The 14,782-nt window shown below is 35.3% G+C and overlaps 1 protein-coding gene across 4 annotated transcripts in view; it reads right to left on the bottom strand.

The window, feature by feature from the left end:
• Nucleotides 1-14,782, bottom strand: part of LOC106878643 (serine/threonine-protein kinase 11-interacting protein) — an 88,893-nt gene that overhangs the window by 54,371 nt on the left and 19,740 nt on the right. For all 4 annotated transcript variants that reach the window (XM_014927947.3, XM_089350593.1, XM_014927940.3 and 1 more), the window contains exons 4-7: nt 10,136-10,303; nt 8,431-8,538; nt 8,194-8,265; nt 6,040-6,169 (exon numbers count right to left, since the gene is read on the bottom strand). In XM_014927947.3, the coding sequence (XP_014783433.1) occupies nt 6,040-6,169; nt 8,194-8,265; nt 8,431-8,538; nt 10,136-10,303 (478 nt within the window). The remainder of the gene's footprint in view (nt 1-6,039; nt 6,170-8,193; nt 8,266-8,430; nt 8,539-10,135; nt 10,304-14,782) is intronic.

Here is a 14,782-nt window from a genome sequence, read left to right as displayed (position 1 = left end):
GATGGATAAACTAGAACTGAATATTGGTGAGCCCTAGGTTCCATAGGGTTGGAGCTTAACCTGGTTTCCTTAGTGTAAAAATGACTGAAATTACAACACTATCTCCCTGAACAGGAAGCCAATCCATTGTAGGGTTAACTTTCCAGTTATTGCTGGAATTCATTTACAGCTGAATGGACTGGATAACATGAAGTAAAGTGTTTTGCTCAATAACTTAATGCACTGCCCAGGCCAGGAATTGAAATCACGCTCTTATAACTGTGAATCATCAGCATCCTTTAACATCCATTTTCCATGCTGGCATGGGTTGAACAGTTTTGACAAGCCAGAGAGCTGCACCAGGTTCCAGTCTGATTTGGCTTGGTTTCTATGGCTGGATGCCCTTCCTAATGCCAACCACTTTACAATGTGTGCTGAGTTAGGCCATGCACCTGTTCCTAAACAGGGTATAAGGTAAAATATATGCAACAAATATGAAAACAAATATAACTGTGAGAACTATCTCTACAAACTGTTCAAAAAACGTAAACACACACATAGGCTTCACTCCAACAATGATCTGAGCATCTTGTTACTCAACAGAAATGAATAACTCAGAGTAACAATGGAGTAAAGACTCAGTTTAAAATAAATTAATAAGCTATAATACTTTTATTAAGTACCTTCTTCTTGCCCTTTTTTTTTTTCTATTTCTCTTCTTTTTTCTCACCCACACAACTGAGTCACTCCTGCAAAACACTTTCTATTGACATACGTGCATGTATATGTTTAAGAGTGTAGGTGACAGTGTGTTGTGTATGTATGTACATACACATGAGGATGATACACACACATACACATATAAGTATATATATATATATATATATATATATACCAAACTACGCACATAAATGTGAAACAAGGTGAGGAAAAATAATACTCGAATACTGGAGGTAGAGTAATATGCTTTATTATTATCAAAGCTGCAAAAACATTGCAAAATATCACAAAAAACTGCTACTCAAAGTTTCACATTCTTGTTCATTGGACAGTTTAGATTTGACTGACAAACGGGAACGTGAAACTCTGAGTAGCAGTTTTTTGTGATATTTTGTGATGCCTTTCAGCTTTAATAATAATAATAATAATAATAATAATATATCTACACTCTCGGAGTGGTTGGCGTTAAGAATGGCATCCAGCTGCAGAAGCTCTGCCAAATCAGATTGGAGCCTGGTGTAGTCATCTGGTTCACCAGTCCTCAGTCAAATCGTCCAACCCATTCTAGCATGGAAAGCGGACGTTAAACGATGATGATGAATATATATATATATATATATATATATATATATCATCATCATCATCATCATCGTTTAACGTCCGCTTTCCATGCTAGCATGGGTTGGACGATTTGACTGAGGACTGGTGAAACCGGATGGCAACACCAGGCTCCAGTCTGATTTGGCAGAGTTTCTACAGCTGGATGCCCTTCCTAACGCCAACCACTCAGAGAGTGTAGTGGGTGCTTTTACGTGTCACCCGCATGAAAAACGGCCACGCTCGAAATGGTGTCTTTTATGTGCCACCCGCACAAGCCAGTCCAGGGGCACTGGCAACGATCTCGCTCGAAAATCCTACAGGAGCCAGTCAGGCGGTACTGGCAACGGCCACGCTCAAAATGGTGCATCTCATGTGCCACCCGCACAAGAACCAGTCCAGGGGCACTGGCAACGATCTTACTTGGCTTGCCGGGTCTTCTCACGCACAGCACATTTCCAAAGGTCTCGGTCAGTAGTCATCGCCTCGGCGAGGCCCAATGTACGAAGGTCTTGCCTCACCACCTCAGCCCAGGTCTTCCTGGGCCTACCTCTTCCACGGGTTCCCTCAACTGTTAGGGTGTGGCACTTTTTCACACAGCTATCCTCCTCCATTCTCACCACATGTCCATACCAGCGCAATCGTCTCTCTTGCACGCCACAACTGATGCTTCTAATGTTCAGCTTTTCTCTCAAGATACTTACACTCTGACGGGTATTCACATTGACATTACACATCCAACGGAGCATACTGGCTTCATTCCTTGCGAGCTTACGTATGTCCTCAGCAGTTACAGCCCATGTTTCACTGCCATGTAGCATGGTTGTTCGTACGCATGCGTCATACAGTCTGCCTTTTACTCTGAGTGAGAGTCCCTTTGTCGCCAGCAGGGGTAAGAGCTCTCTAAACTTTGCCCAGGCTATTCTTATTCTAGCAGCTACACTTTCAGCGCACCCACCCCCACTACTAACTTGGTCACCCAGATAGCGGAAGCTATCGACTACCTCTAGTTTTTCACCCTGGAATGAGATAGAAGTTGTTTCCTGTTTGTTTGCAGTCTTTATTGCACCTGAACATCTGCCACAAACAAAAACTAACTTGCTAGTTAACCTGCCTTTGATGTTGCTGCACCTCTTATGTGTCCATAGCTTGCACCGGGTACATCTTATAGAGTTACTACCTACTCCTTTTCTACATACTGAGCAGGGCCATCTACCTGAAGGGGTTTGTGTTTTATCTACCTTCCTACTTATTAGGATTTTGGTTTTAGCTAGGTTGACTCTAAGGCCCTTCAATTCTAGACCTTGCTTCCACACCTGAAACTTCTCCTCTAGTTCTGATAGTGACTCCGCAATTAGGGCAAGGTCATCAGCATAGAGGAGCTCCCAGGGGCAACCTGTCTTGAACTCCTCTGTGATTGCCTGGAGGACTATGGTAAATAAGAGGGGGCTGAGGACGGAACCTTGGTGGACCCCTACCTCTACCCGGAATTCATTGCTGTACTCATTTCCAACCCTCACCTTACTGGCAGCATCTCTGTACATGGCTCGCACAGCTCTCACTAAACATTCTTCTATCCCAAGTTTCCTCATTGACCACCAGATAAGGGATCGGGGGACCCTGTCAAAGGCTTTCTCCATGTCAATGAAAGCCAGGTACAGAGGTTTATCCTTAGCTAGGTATTTCTCCTGCAACTGTCTCACTAGAAATAAGGCATCAGTAGTGCTTTTACCTGGCACGAACCCAAACTGCATCTCATCTAAATTGATTCGCTCCCTGATTAGTATATATATATATATATATATATATATACTTTTCTACTCTAGGCACAAGGCCTGAAATTTTGGGGGAGGGGGCCAGTCGATTATATCAACCCCAGTACACAACTGGTACTTAATTTATTGACCTCGAAAGGATGAAAGGCAAAGTCGACCTCGGCAGAATTTGAACTCAGAACATAGCGGCAGACGACATACCGCTAAGCATTTTGCCTGGCGTGCTAACGATTCTGCCAACTCACCGCCTTATATATAGCATAAAAGAAACTAGTTTACTGTATAGTGTGTATATATTTAGTTTTGTTTTAAAATAACTTTTGGAGTTAGTGTGTGGCCATTGTGATTTAAATCTAGTTGAGTCTCAATGCATTTTTTTAAATAAAACATTTTTTGAAATGAATTACACAAATTTAAAACTGTCATTTCTGATAATACAGTTCTATATTTAAGAGATGAGGAATTATTTACATTATTTAAATTATCTACATTTGACGGATATTCGTCCTCATCTTGTTTGTTGTTAACACAACGTTTCGGCTGATATACCCTTCAGCCTTCGTCAGGTGTCTTGGGGAAATTTCGAACCTGGGTTCTCATTCCTATCGATGTTACTATTATTATTATTATTATATTATAATGATGATGATGCATATAATTTCATGCTGGACTAATTTAATTCCAGGTACTATAAATGAATATGCTACTACTTTAAGGTGAATACTCTCAGCATAGGTGGTATATATTAGGTTTTGTTTATTTACTTATTCACTTTTTGAAGTCTGTTATTTATTGTTGATGTCATTATTATTGACATTGTTGTTGTTATTGTGGCTTGAAAACAATTTATCATAATATTACATTTAGATTCTTTCAAAGTTAATATTTATATAGGAGTCAAAGGTTAAAGCAAAAAACTGTACAGATACATCTATCACCCCCTACCACTTCCTTCAACTCCCATTACCCATATAAACTTTTCTACTACCCTCCTAAAAGGTGTTACCATCAGTTTTGAAAAACATTAGCTCAATGGATACTAACATAGAATTGTATAATGTAACAAGTTTCCAATGATGTAGGAAACTTCAAAGCCTGAAACCTCATTTGATGCTTCAGAAGACCTACACAAACAAAACTGATCCAACACTGAAGTTAGTATCTATTTGCAATGAATATAAAATACTATTGTTTTCACCAACCAGTGAGACTGTCGTTTCAGGTTTCCATTGTTTGTTTTTATTCAAACTCAGCATGATAGAGTAATGAATAAAATTCGACTTATTTATAGATTAAAAATGCTACTTCCACAAGATCAAGCCATCTTGTCCCTCTTTTCAAATCTAAAACATTTGAAATGAATAAAAGTCTCTAGCAGTATCCATCTGGTATCTGCTGGTTAACCTATTATAACAAGAAGGACTTGGAACAAGTAGCCTTATCATCTGTGATATGATTGTGGTCAAATTAAACTATTGTCATTACAGATAACATACAAGGTAGACTGCAAGTGAGCCAAGGTTGTGACCTAGTTTTAATTACAACCTACAACTGTTTCACTTCACAAATATAACTAATGAATGGCTTAACAAAACTTATATTCTTCTCTCTAAACTCAGTAGGATTGATTATTTTCGCCAAAACTAATTGAATGGAACAGTAACAGTTAATATATAAAGTTTCAGTTTACTTATGTCAGCTGTGTCAATGCAAAACAAAGACAGCAGAGTGTGTAGCTTTGGTAAAAAGTTCACTAGTTGGGTCATGAAATCTTGTTAACAAATACAGTAATATAAACAACATATTTTAACATAGAATATATACAACATTTTGCTAATAAGTATTTGGTAGAAATTATTGCATCACACATTCAGCATGGGATCATGTTTTTAATTTATACCAAGCAAAACTTAATATGTACATTTTTTCAAACGGGATGTTATTGACATCACAAATTTCGAAACTATTAACCATATCTTTAGGATATATATTTAACTTTTTAGCGTTCAGATAACTCTGTCTAATGTAATGCTTATTTATTTGTACCATTTTTCAGTGAATCATGTATTAGTCACTTTGAAGTTTTGGTGATGCGATTATTTTTAGAATGATATTGTAGGTTAGGAGTGAGAAGCCAGATATGGCCAGGTAAAGATAAAATAAGAATATTTGGGCTGTATATGGCTGGTTGAAATGCTAAAAGGTTAAACTATTTTCTATCAATTCCATTTCTAATTGGTGCCAAATGCTTTATTCTTGATTATGTACTCAGTTCTGGTTTGGACTAAAACTAGGAACCTTATTCCTAAAGTAGGATGGCAATATTCTCCTTATTCACAAAAAACACTGGCACATGTACTGACAGTGCACAAGGACATTGCTAACTTTAGTTCAGCAATAAAGGACTAGTTTTAATCTAGTCCAACACCAAGTGCATATTCAGGAGTAATTCATGTGATATGAGCTAAGATTTAAAAGAAAGGACTGAAACAGTATAGTAGTTCAGAAAATTATACAAAGAGAAATATTTCAATTTGATAGAAATTAAAAATTATGAAAACAAAATCTTTAAAAATAACAATGATAATTCTTTCTCTAAAAGTACAAGGTCAGAAATTTTGGGGGCGGGGATTAGTTGATTATATCGACCCCCACCCCACCACCAGTCAACTATTATATACTTTATCAACCCTGTTAAGATGAAAGTTGATCTTGGTGGAATTTGAACTCAGAACAAAGAGTCAAGAAATGCTGCAAAGCATTTCATCCAGTGCACTGCTTGCCACCTCAATAATAATAATGATGATTAAGTGGAGAGGAGGAGGAATGTAAACTATGATGAAAACTTATACAAAATTACTTTAGAAATTAATAATTAAAACAAAATCTATGATGATGATGATGATGATGAATATTAAAACTATGATGAAAAATTGAAAAGAAAATATATGAGAATTTGATAACTTACCATTCAGATCTGTTAAATTATTGTTTCTAAGAATAAGAGTTTTGATTGAGGACTTTGTATGACTAGACAGTGAAGGAAGTGTCGTCAGATGGTTGAAAGCTAAGTTTAATTGTTCAACATACAACAGATTCTGAAAAACAAGTGTTAAGAAAAAAGGATTTTAGATATTGTTAAAGAAGATTATGGTGAAATGTTCATGGAGACAACAGAGCTTTGGACTAAAATCCTTGAAATATTTAGTTTTACCCCACTGAATTCAAATTCTGCTAGAGTCCACTTTACTCCTTTTCCTATTTAGAGACAATCAAGAAATTGATTTCACCAACTATGGTTCACACTGACTAAAATAACTGATATTGAGTCTAGTCTAATATCCAACACATTTTAAATAGCCTTCAATCAAAATATTGATTTTTAACATTAGTAGAAAACTACAATTTTGGTGGGTGATATTGGTATATTTGATTATATATTTATCTTATCAATCAATCTCAGAAAGGTGAAAGGCAAAGCTGACTTTGGCAGAATCTGAACTCAGCTAAAATGCTTTGCTGTATTTAGTCACAGTCTTTTACATTCTGATACCAATCTGCTGCATTATAATATTAATGTACTCTTAGTCAATTATCTGAAATAAATATATAATGAACCTTCCTCTCAGTATAACAGAAGTAAGATTAACATGAATCAACAATCTTTGTCATCCTCACTCAATCCATTGCTATTAAATATCTTAAGTGTATACCTTGATAAAACTATGTCTCATTTAGAGAACTATGACCTATCTAATATGCTGTATACTATCTCATCCATGGTTGTCAATAGGGACACAAATATTCTTAGTTTGGTAATTAGTCACATAGTCTTTGATTGTTCACAGTTATGGGATAGGTCACATGTGTAGACAATAATTGCACTAATGCTTAATTGAGTATTCAAATATTTTATTAACCCACATTGTTCTATTTATAAATGGACATCCAATGAATTAATGAAACAATGATCATCAAACATAACTGTTAGGAATCCTCTATATAACTTGCTGGATAATGTAATGAAGATTGTATAAGGAAAAAAACCACTGTATATAATCAATATGTGTTACTAACATTACAAGTCAGTACCTTTTGTTGAAGACAACAAAAACATGTTACATAAGATGAGTGAAAGAGAGTAAGAGAGAACAACTGACAGAGTTCCATTAGGTTAAGCAAAGTGAAAACTGAGAAAATGCCATAAGAGGGAGATGCAACATGATCCATAAAAACATGGGACAGTTCTGCCTAAAGTTGAATTCTCTTGCTTATTTATTATTGTTGACTTGAAAGTCCTAGACTCTTCAGCCAAACTGTTTGGCAGGAAACCTTGCATACTTCCTTTGAAGATTGCTACTTCAGCCATGAATATATCAGTCTGTACTGATTGGTTTGGCCATATTCACATAGGCATTAATACCATTTTTAGCAACACTTATCCTTTTATGGAATTTTATTTGTTTGTGGTTCTAGACAGAGAAAATCTGAGAACTATAGTTCAAATCTCAACCAGGGTCTCATTATATATTCATACAAGAAAATTTTTACATTCCAAAAAACAGACTATGAGGATAATGTCGTATGGAGATTTCAACAAAATTACTAGTTGGCACTTTAGCTTAATAAACAAATACTGTCTTCCCCTTGTATATTCCCTCAACTATTTTACATTTTATCTTTATTTTCTTTATACACAATTCTTTAAATTTCTCTTTGTATCATTTATATACATATCTATATGCACACTATTTATGAGTGACATATTGTTTTAAACCCATTTTAATGTTACTGTTACAGTTGACAACTAATCTGTGGATTACACAAGGGAGTACTGAAAAGTTCCTGGCTTTAAGGGTATCGCAAAAGGCCTGGTTGGAGGCCCAACCATCCGAATTTTCATAGGGCTTAGAAAAACTGAAAGACCACTGCAATAAGTGTGTGAATCTGAGCGGGGAATATGTTGAATAAAATCATAATTAACTGATCCTCCTGTATTTTCCTTTACCCAAAACCAGGAACTTTTCAGTACCCCCTCATATCATGACAAACTCTTCATTTCAGTTCAACACACTTCATCAAATATGTTTTTGTTTATAAATAGCAAGAAACGATAATTTACCTCTAAATGTTTCTCAGGGTTTTGAATATTGTTGTGGCTCAAATCCAGATACTTCAGTGATGGCAATAACCTCTGATATAATGAAAATAAGAATTTATAAGATTGATTTTTAGATTTCATCATTTGGAAATTATGCAACATTGTTAATTATTCAAAATGGCAACAATTATTAAAGCAAATATATTGGACAATGAACAATTATTAATAAAAACAATAAGTAAATAAATATAAAAATACCAAAGATGAATCCAGCTTCTGAATACTGTTCTGACTAAGATCAGCATAAATTAGATGATGCCAAGCCATAGGCCCACTTCTATCGCCCCCACACATTTCAAAAAGAGACTGAAAAAAAAGAAGAAATTAGACCAAAAAATATATGAGGGCCTCATCAAGAAATTATTAAAATTCATACATTTTTAAACAGAAACAAAGGAAGTAACATTATCAGCTCTATTTCATATTCTTATATCTTTTACTTGTTCCTGTCATTAGACTGCAGTCATGCTAGGACACCATCTTGAAGAATTTTTAGTCAAATTAATTGGCCTCAATATTTATATTTTTTTTAAGCTTGATACTTATTCAATCGGTCTCTTTTGCTGAACCACTAAGTTGCAGGGATGTAAACGCTGGTTATCAAGTGGTGGTGGAGTACAAACACACACACACACACACATATATATGTACATACACATATACACGCACACACACATACACAATGGTTTTCTTTCAGTTTCCATCTACCAAATCCATTCACAAGGCTTTGGTTGGCCCAAGCCTATAGTAGAAGATACAGTGGGATTGAACACAGAACCATGAGGTTGGCAAGCAAACTCCTTACTACACAGCCACACCTACAATTCTTAAGAGTTAATGTCTAAGCTCACCATTAAAAGGTGGACTACTAAACTTCTTCATCTCCTAATATTATGCTAAATAATTCAATAAACAAAGCTACATCTTCTCGATTCCAGTACTAAAAATAATAATAAAAAAAAACAATCCGACAAGAAACAGTGGTGAAGTGCTCAAAGTCGTGAGTTTACACTTGGCCACTAGAATTGGATTGTGGGTAAGGCATGTTACTTTTTAATTGGTGAACCATGATAGCACTGATTACAGGTTTCCAATTAGCTATTTGCTGGTTCACAGGATCTTTGAAGGTAGGAGTGAAAAGGGAATGTCTACAATCTGGTGTAGAACAAATATTGTAAGAAACTTCATTTGAAGTGCACGAGTTTTGGGGGAGGGGTATTTGCCAATGTTTTATATCCTTTGCCAAAAGATACACATTATATTTAAATAGACAAGACTTCTGTACAGTTTGTGCCTACCAAATTCCACTCACAAGGTATTGATTAATCCAAGACCTTATTCTGGAAGTCACTAGCCCAAGGTAGTGTGAAGTGGGCATGAATCTGGAACTACATGGTTGCAAAGTGAACTTCATATCCACACAGTCACACTACGAAATTTCTTCAGTACATGATTTGATTCCTTGTTTAAGTACAAGACTAATTACTGAAATAAAGTTATAATTAGTCACATCAACATCAGTACAATACTGGCAGTTTTGTTATTGATTCGGTACAAATGGAAGTTCAAAGTCTGACCCAGAACATCTGCAACCAAAATATAGAGGAGTAACAGAGTATACACTGCAGAGTATTTAGTTCAACCCTCTCTCAGTTCTGCTAACTTACCATCTTCTGATATGCCATACAATTGACTGGTTTGCACTGAGATGGCCATTTACTTGTAAAAACATCTTCTCCAAGAATACTGGCTAATATCTAGATTTACTAAACTCTCTGACAAGTTAGCACTGGGAATACACACACACACACACACACACATGGACATAACAATTAAAAAAAAAAGCAAAAAAAAAAACAAAAGCAAAATGTGAACTTTAGAAATAATAATTTTGAATTCTTACCTCTAAGGTCTGCAAACTTCGACTGATTGTAATCTGTTTCAATGTTGACCTAAGCTTTGCAATCCCTTGTATAAGATGAATAGGAACACGGTTAATATTTAGTTCAGTTAATGCCTGGAACATGCCAATTTCAAGTGGTCCTTGTATTGTATGTAACTGGTGGTACAACTGCAATTAGACATTTGAAACAAATATAAATATCTTTCTTTCTATATATGTATTTTTTCTTATGAGAGTCACAGCAAAGTGAACTGATGGACTAAAAGATAGAAACATTTCTATTCTGATACCAACACACTATTTTTTGACAATAGCACATATCTTTCACTGGTCCAGTCAAGCAATTTATATCATCATCATTTAATGTCTATTTTCCATGCTGGCATGGGCTGGACAATTTATAGGAGTCGGCAAACCAGAAGACTGCACCAAACTCCAATGTTCGCTTTGGCATGGTTTCTATGGCTGGATGCTCTTCCTAATGCCAACAACTACAGAGTGTACTGGATGCTTTTTGCATAGCACCAGCACCAGTGATGCCACCAAGTAACTCACAAGATAAGGCCCCTTCAATGGAGGTTGTGTGTAATATTGAAGGAGGTGGCTTTGTGCTTTAACCTTTGATGAAAGGTTAAAGTATGATAGAGAGATAAGAATGGATATTTTGCTGCAGGAGAGATACATGTTTACCCAAGTTGCAAAAGAGAGAAACTGGAGGTGAAGATATATTAGAGCATACAAAGACAATGTTTCAAAGATGTATTAAATAACAGGTGAATAGTATAGTTCATTAGTTTACAATAACAGAATCACATGCTCTTGAGGACCTGGTAAAAGAAATCGAAAACCACTGTAGTATATTTACCTTCTTATTACAGATAAAAAGCTAAGATTACATTAGTTATTCAATGACCTAAAGTGTTACAAAATATTTCTTAAGTTTGTATAGCAATCTCTCTCTTTCTCCATTGTATCTTTATAGTATTAAGTCATTTCATTTCTGAAAAAAACTTCTGAAAACAACCTAAAACTGTTAAGCACATCCAGCAGGTCATGCATATCAAAAATTAATTGAATCAATTGAAGCAAAGCTCATATTGAAACTAAATTCTAAAATCTAATCTGTAGTCGTTCTACGTAGAAAGCAACTTGTTCAGTTTCCTATCACCAGGATCCTGTTTAAAATTTATATCTAAGTTGACTGTACATATCAGATCATTTTGTGATTTGTATAGCCAAGTAATTGATACTATTCATAGCTTTCACTGCCCTAGTCAACTAATCCAATGAATAGTGAAAATCAGACCAGGAAAATCTGCTGTGATAGTTGAATCGTTTGAGCAAATCTGAGAAGCTTTGCTCCCACCCCTGCAACACTTCATTAAGGTGTTATTCTAATTTCTATAATGATCTCTTTCAACAGGACATGAGATCAATTATACAATAGGAGACTTTATAGCCAATTAAACTGACCTCAGTATATCACTAGTACTTAGTTTATTCAACTACAAGGTCCGTTCCTTGTTGCATAGTGGTGGCTTGCATGCCTCAATGACCCTGAGTGCTATGCCAGCAGAACACAAGCTCCTGGCAGGACTCCCCATGCTGGACAGGTTACAGGAGAGAGGTCTGAATAATATGGACCACCTATTCTCAAATGAAAACAGCAAAGGTATAGAAGCATCAATGAAACTTCAAAACCAACAAGACCTGAGAGAGAAGGCTTTCAAAATCTGAAAGGAAGCTACAAGAGGCAGGGGTCTATCTTGAGAGAAGCAGAAGAGACAACCCAGAATTGGGAACAGTTGAGAAAAGTTGTCAATGGCCTATGCTCTCTAGGAAGCAAAGGAACTAGGTAAGTAAACTTGGTTTACTGTAGGTAGAAAAAGAAAATTAACCCTAGTAATAATGTGAAGCACTGAATTGAATTCATTAAGAAAAAAAGAAAGCTGAATAATGATAATAATAAAAATGGGGCCCTGGCACCATCTATTTATAAGAGATGATTTGATAAAATAGGTACCAGCTAATTTGTTTAGTTAACTCTAGGGTAAAGCTGGTAATGGTTTTTTAAAAACAAAATTATAAATATTACGAAACACCAAGTCATTTCCATCTGATTTGAACTCAAGACAGAAGTGAGAGGTAACAAAGAACAAGTGCTAATAATAACAATGATAATGACAATAATTACAATGAGGCTATTTATGTCAGTTGGTTCTATTTGAATAAAGTTTAAAAATAAAATAAAGCACCAAATACTAAATCTGTTGCAATTATAAAACAACTGCGACATATTGTTTTTGGTTGTACATGATAAATAATACAAAAATTAATTGAAATACAATACGAAATGTGGTCGTGATGATAGAGCAGAGAACCACATTATTTGATAGAATATCATTATCACTTAATTGTACCTATGTGTGTGTGTGTGTGTGTGTGTATTATTACCTCCACCACAAGATCATTAGCATGCCAGGCAAAATGCTTAGTGGCATTTCATCAGTCTTAACTTTCTGAGTTCAAATTCTGCCAAGATCTACTTTGCCTTTCATCCCTTCAGGGTTTATATCAGCCCCAGTTAAACACTGGGGCTGATGTAATCAACATTTCCCCTCCTCAAACTTGCTGGCCTTATGCCAAAATTTGAACCAGTATTATTATTATTATTATTATTATTATTATAATAAAACATTACTAATGCCATTGCTGCTGCCGCCACCACCACCACTACTACTACTACTACTACTCATGCTTATTACTTCACACTTGCTTGGATTAGTTAAGTGATTCCTTAAAGAGAAACTACTCACCTGTTTCCCCAGTAAACTTAAAATCTGCTTAAAGGGATATTATGACTGAAAGCATTCCTAAGAGGGTGCTTAATTTCTAATTAACATATTTACTCAATATACATAATACAAGATGTTTAATACAAAACAACAGGATCAAAATGGAGGAGGTGGGGTGGGATTAGCATGACACTCAAGTGTCAAAAGAGGATAAAATATATTACTGATTTGCAAAAAGTGGAGTTCATACATTTGAGAGAGCTGAGTACTTGTGTAAATGTAGTATATTTTTTATATTTCCTGTGTTAATATAATCTAGAGTGTTTTGTAATCTACTCCTCTATGTAATACTTTATGATAGGAGGATACATATCATTGGATAGATGTTAGTTAGAGGTGGTCAGTCAGTGCCTATGACCTTTGCAGACCCTCCTAGACTGGTGAGATTGATGTACTCCAAATTCAATTTGAACGCCTGCATGATAAATGTAAACAGATGATCTGGTCTTGCAACATGGTAAATTTCTGAATCACACGGGCCATTCTGATATATAATACATCTCTGGTCATACGAGGGAAGCAATTGTATACACAAATACACTATGAATCATAAGAACAGTGAAACAGTTGCTGTATTTTTGTTCTTACCATGGTGAGTGCCATACAACTGCCTCTTTAGTTTCAAGTTTGTAGTTGTAGATAATTCATGCCACTGACGCCACTGGTATACATTTCAACAACCATAATAGGATTTCAAACAGTTCCTGTAGTTTCCGTTAACTTAATTCGCTCACAAGGCTTAAACTAACTTGGAGTGTCATACAGTGGGATTGAACTTGGGACCTCATGATAAAGAAATAAACCCCTAAATTATTTCGCTACATCTGTTCCATAAGTTTAATTGCCTACCAATGATAATGATCAGTCAAACAAAATATATGAACATTTGATGGTCCACAATTCATTTATCTGCTACAAGTCAAGATAGATTTATCAAGTTAGATTAGCCGAATAAAGTGAAGTGAAAATTTAACAACTCATTCTCACATCACATGAAGCTAAAAGACCAACATCAACCTGATTCAACAATCCTTTTATAAATAAACAAATATTCAGAATCACACAGAATTTAATTTGTAACCCTTTTATTTCTAAGTACAAATCCTTTACATGGGTGGTAAAGATGTATACTAATAATATATTGGGCTTAATGCAATCAACTATACTTTTCTTCTGTACAAAAATTAGTGTAGTACTTACGTAAGAACTATAGACCTTCCTTATTGTTCAAGTTATTGAGCATATGCTGCATTATCATTATTATTGATCTAATCTTACTCATAGTATAATAAGATTGGAAAGGTAACAGACTGACACATCATTGCAAGTAACTCCTTGTGAAGATATTACATTATGCTGTTGTTATTTAGCTCCATATCAGGTCTAATTAAGATGATTGTTTGCAAAACAAACAAATACACACACACACGCACACAAAAAAAGGATAGTCTCAGCTGGAATGATTTGACCATAAGTCTGCTTAACCAGGGCTGACCTAGGGCTAAACATTTATAACCCTTTGAGTTAACAATTATTTCATACAATAATTTATACTTTCAACATATTGTTTTCTGCAATGGGGTCAAAGTTGACTTGTAAAGCCAATTTAAATTTGAAATTATCACCCGCCTGTTATTTATCACTTCCTATGATGATGGTGATGACGACGTATATATGAACAAATATTTTCAAACAAATAGCCTAAGAAAAGTTGACATTGAGAAAATCACATCTGAAAAACAGTTCAGCATCTTTTTAACCCTTTAGCATTCAGATTACTCCGTCAGATGTA

The sequence above is a fragment of the Octopus bimaculoides genome, chromosome 4, assembly GCF_046866305.1.
Source record: "Octopus bimaculoides isolate indiv1 chromosome 4, ASM4686630v1, whole genome shotgun sequence".
Taxonomy (NCBI): Eukaryota; Metazoa; Mollusca; class Cephalopoda; order Octopoda; family Octopodidae; genus Octopus; species Octopus bimaculoides.
The sequence above is the reverse complement of the archived record's forward strand: the minus strand, read 5'-3'. Positions and strand labels throughout refer to the sequence as shown.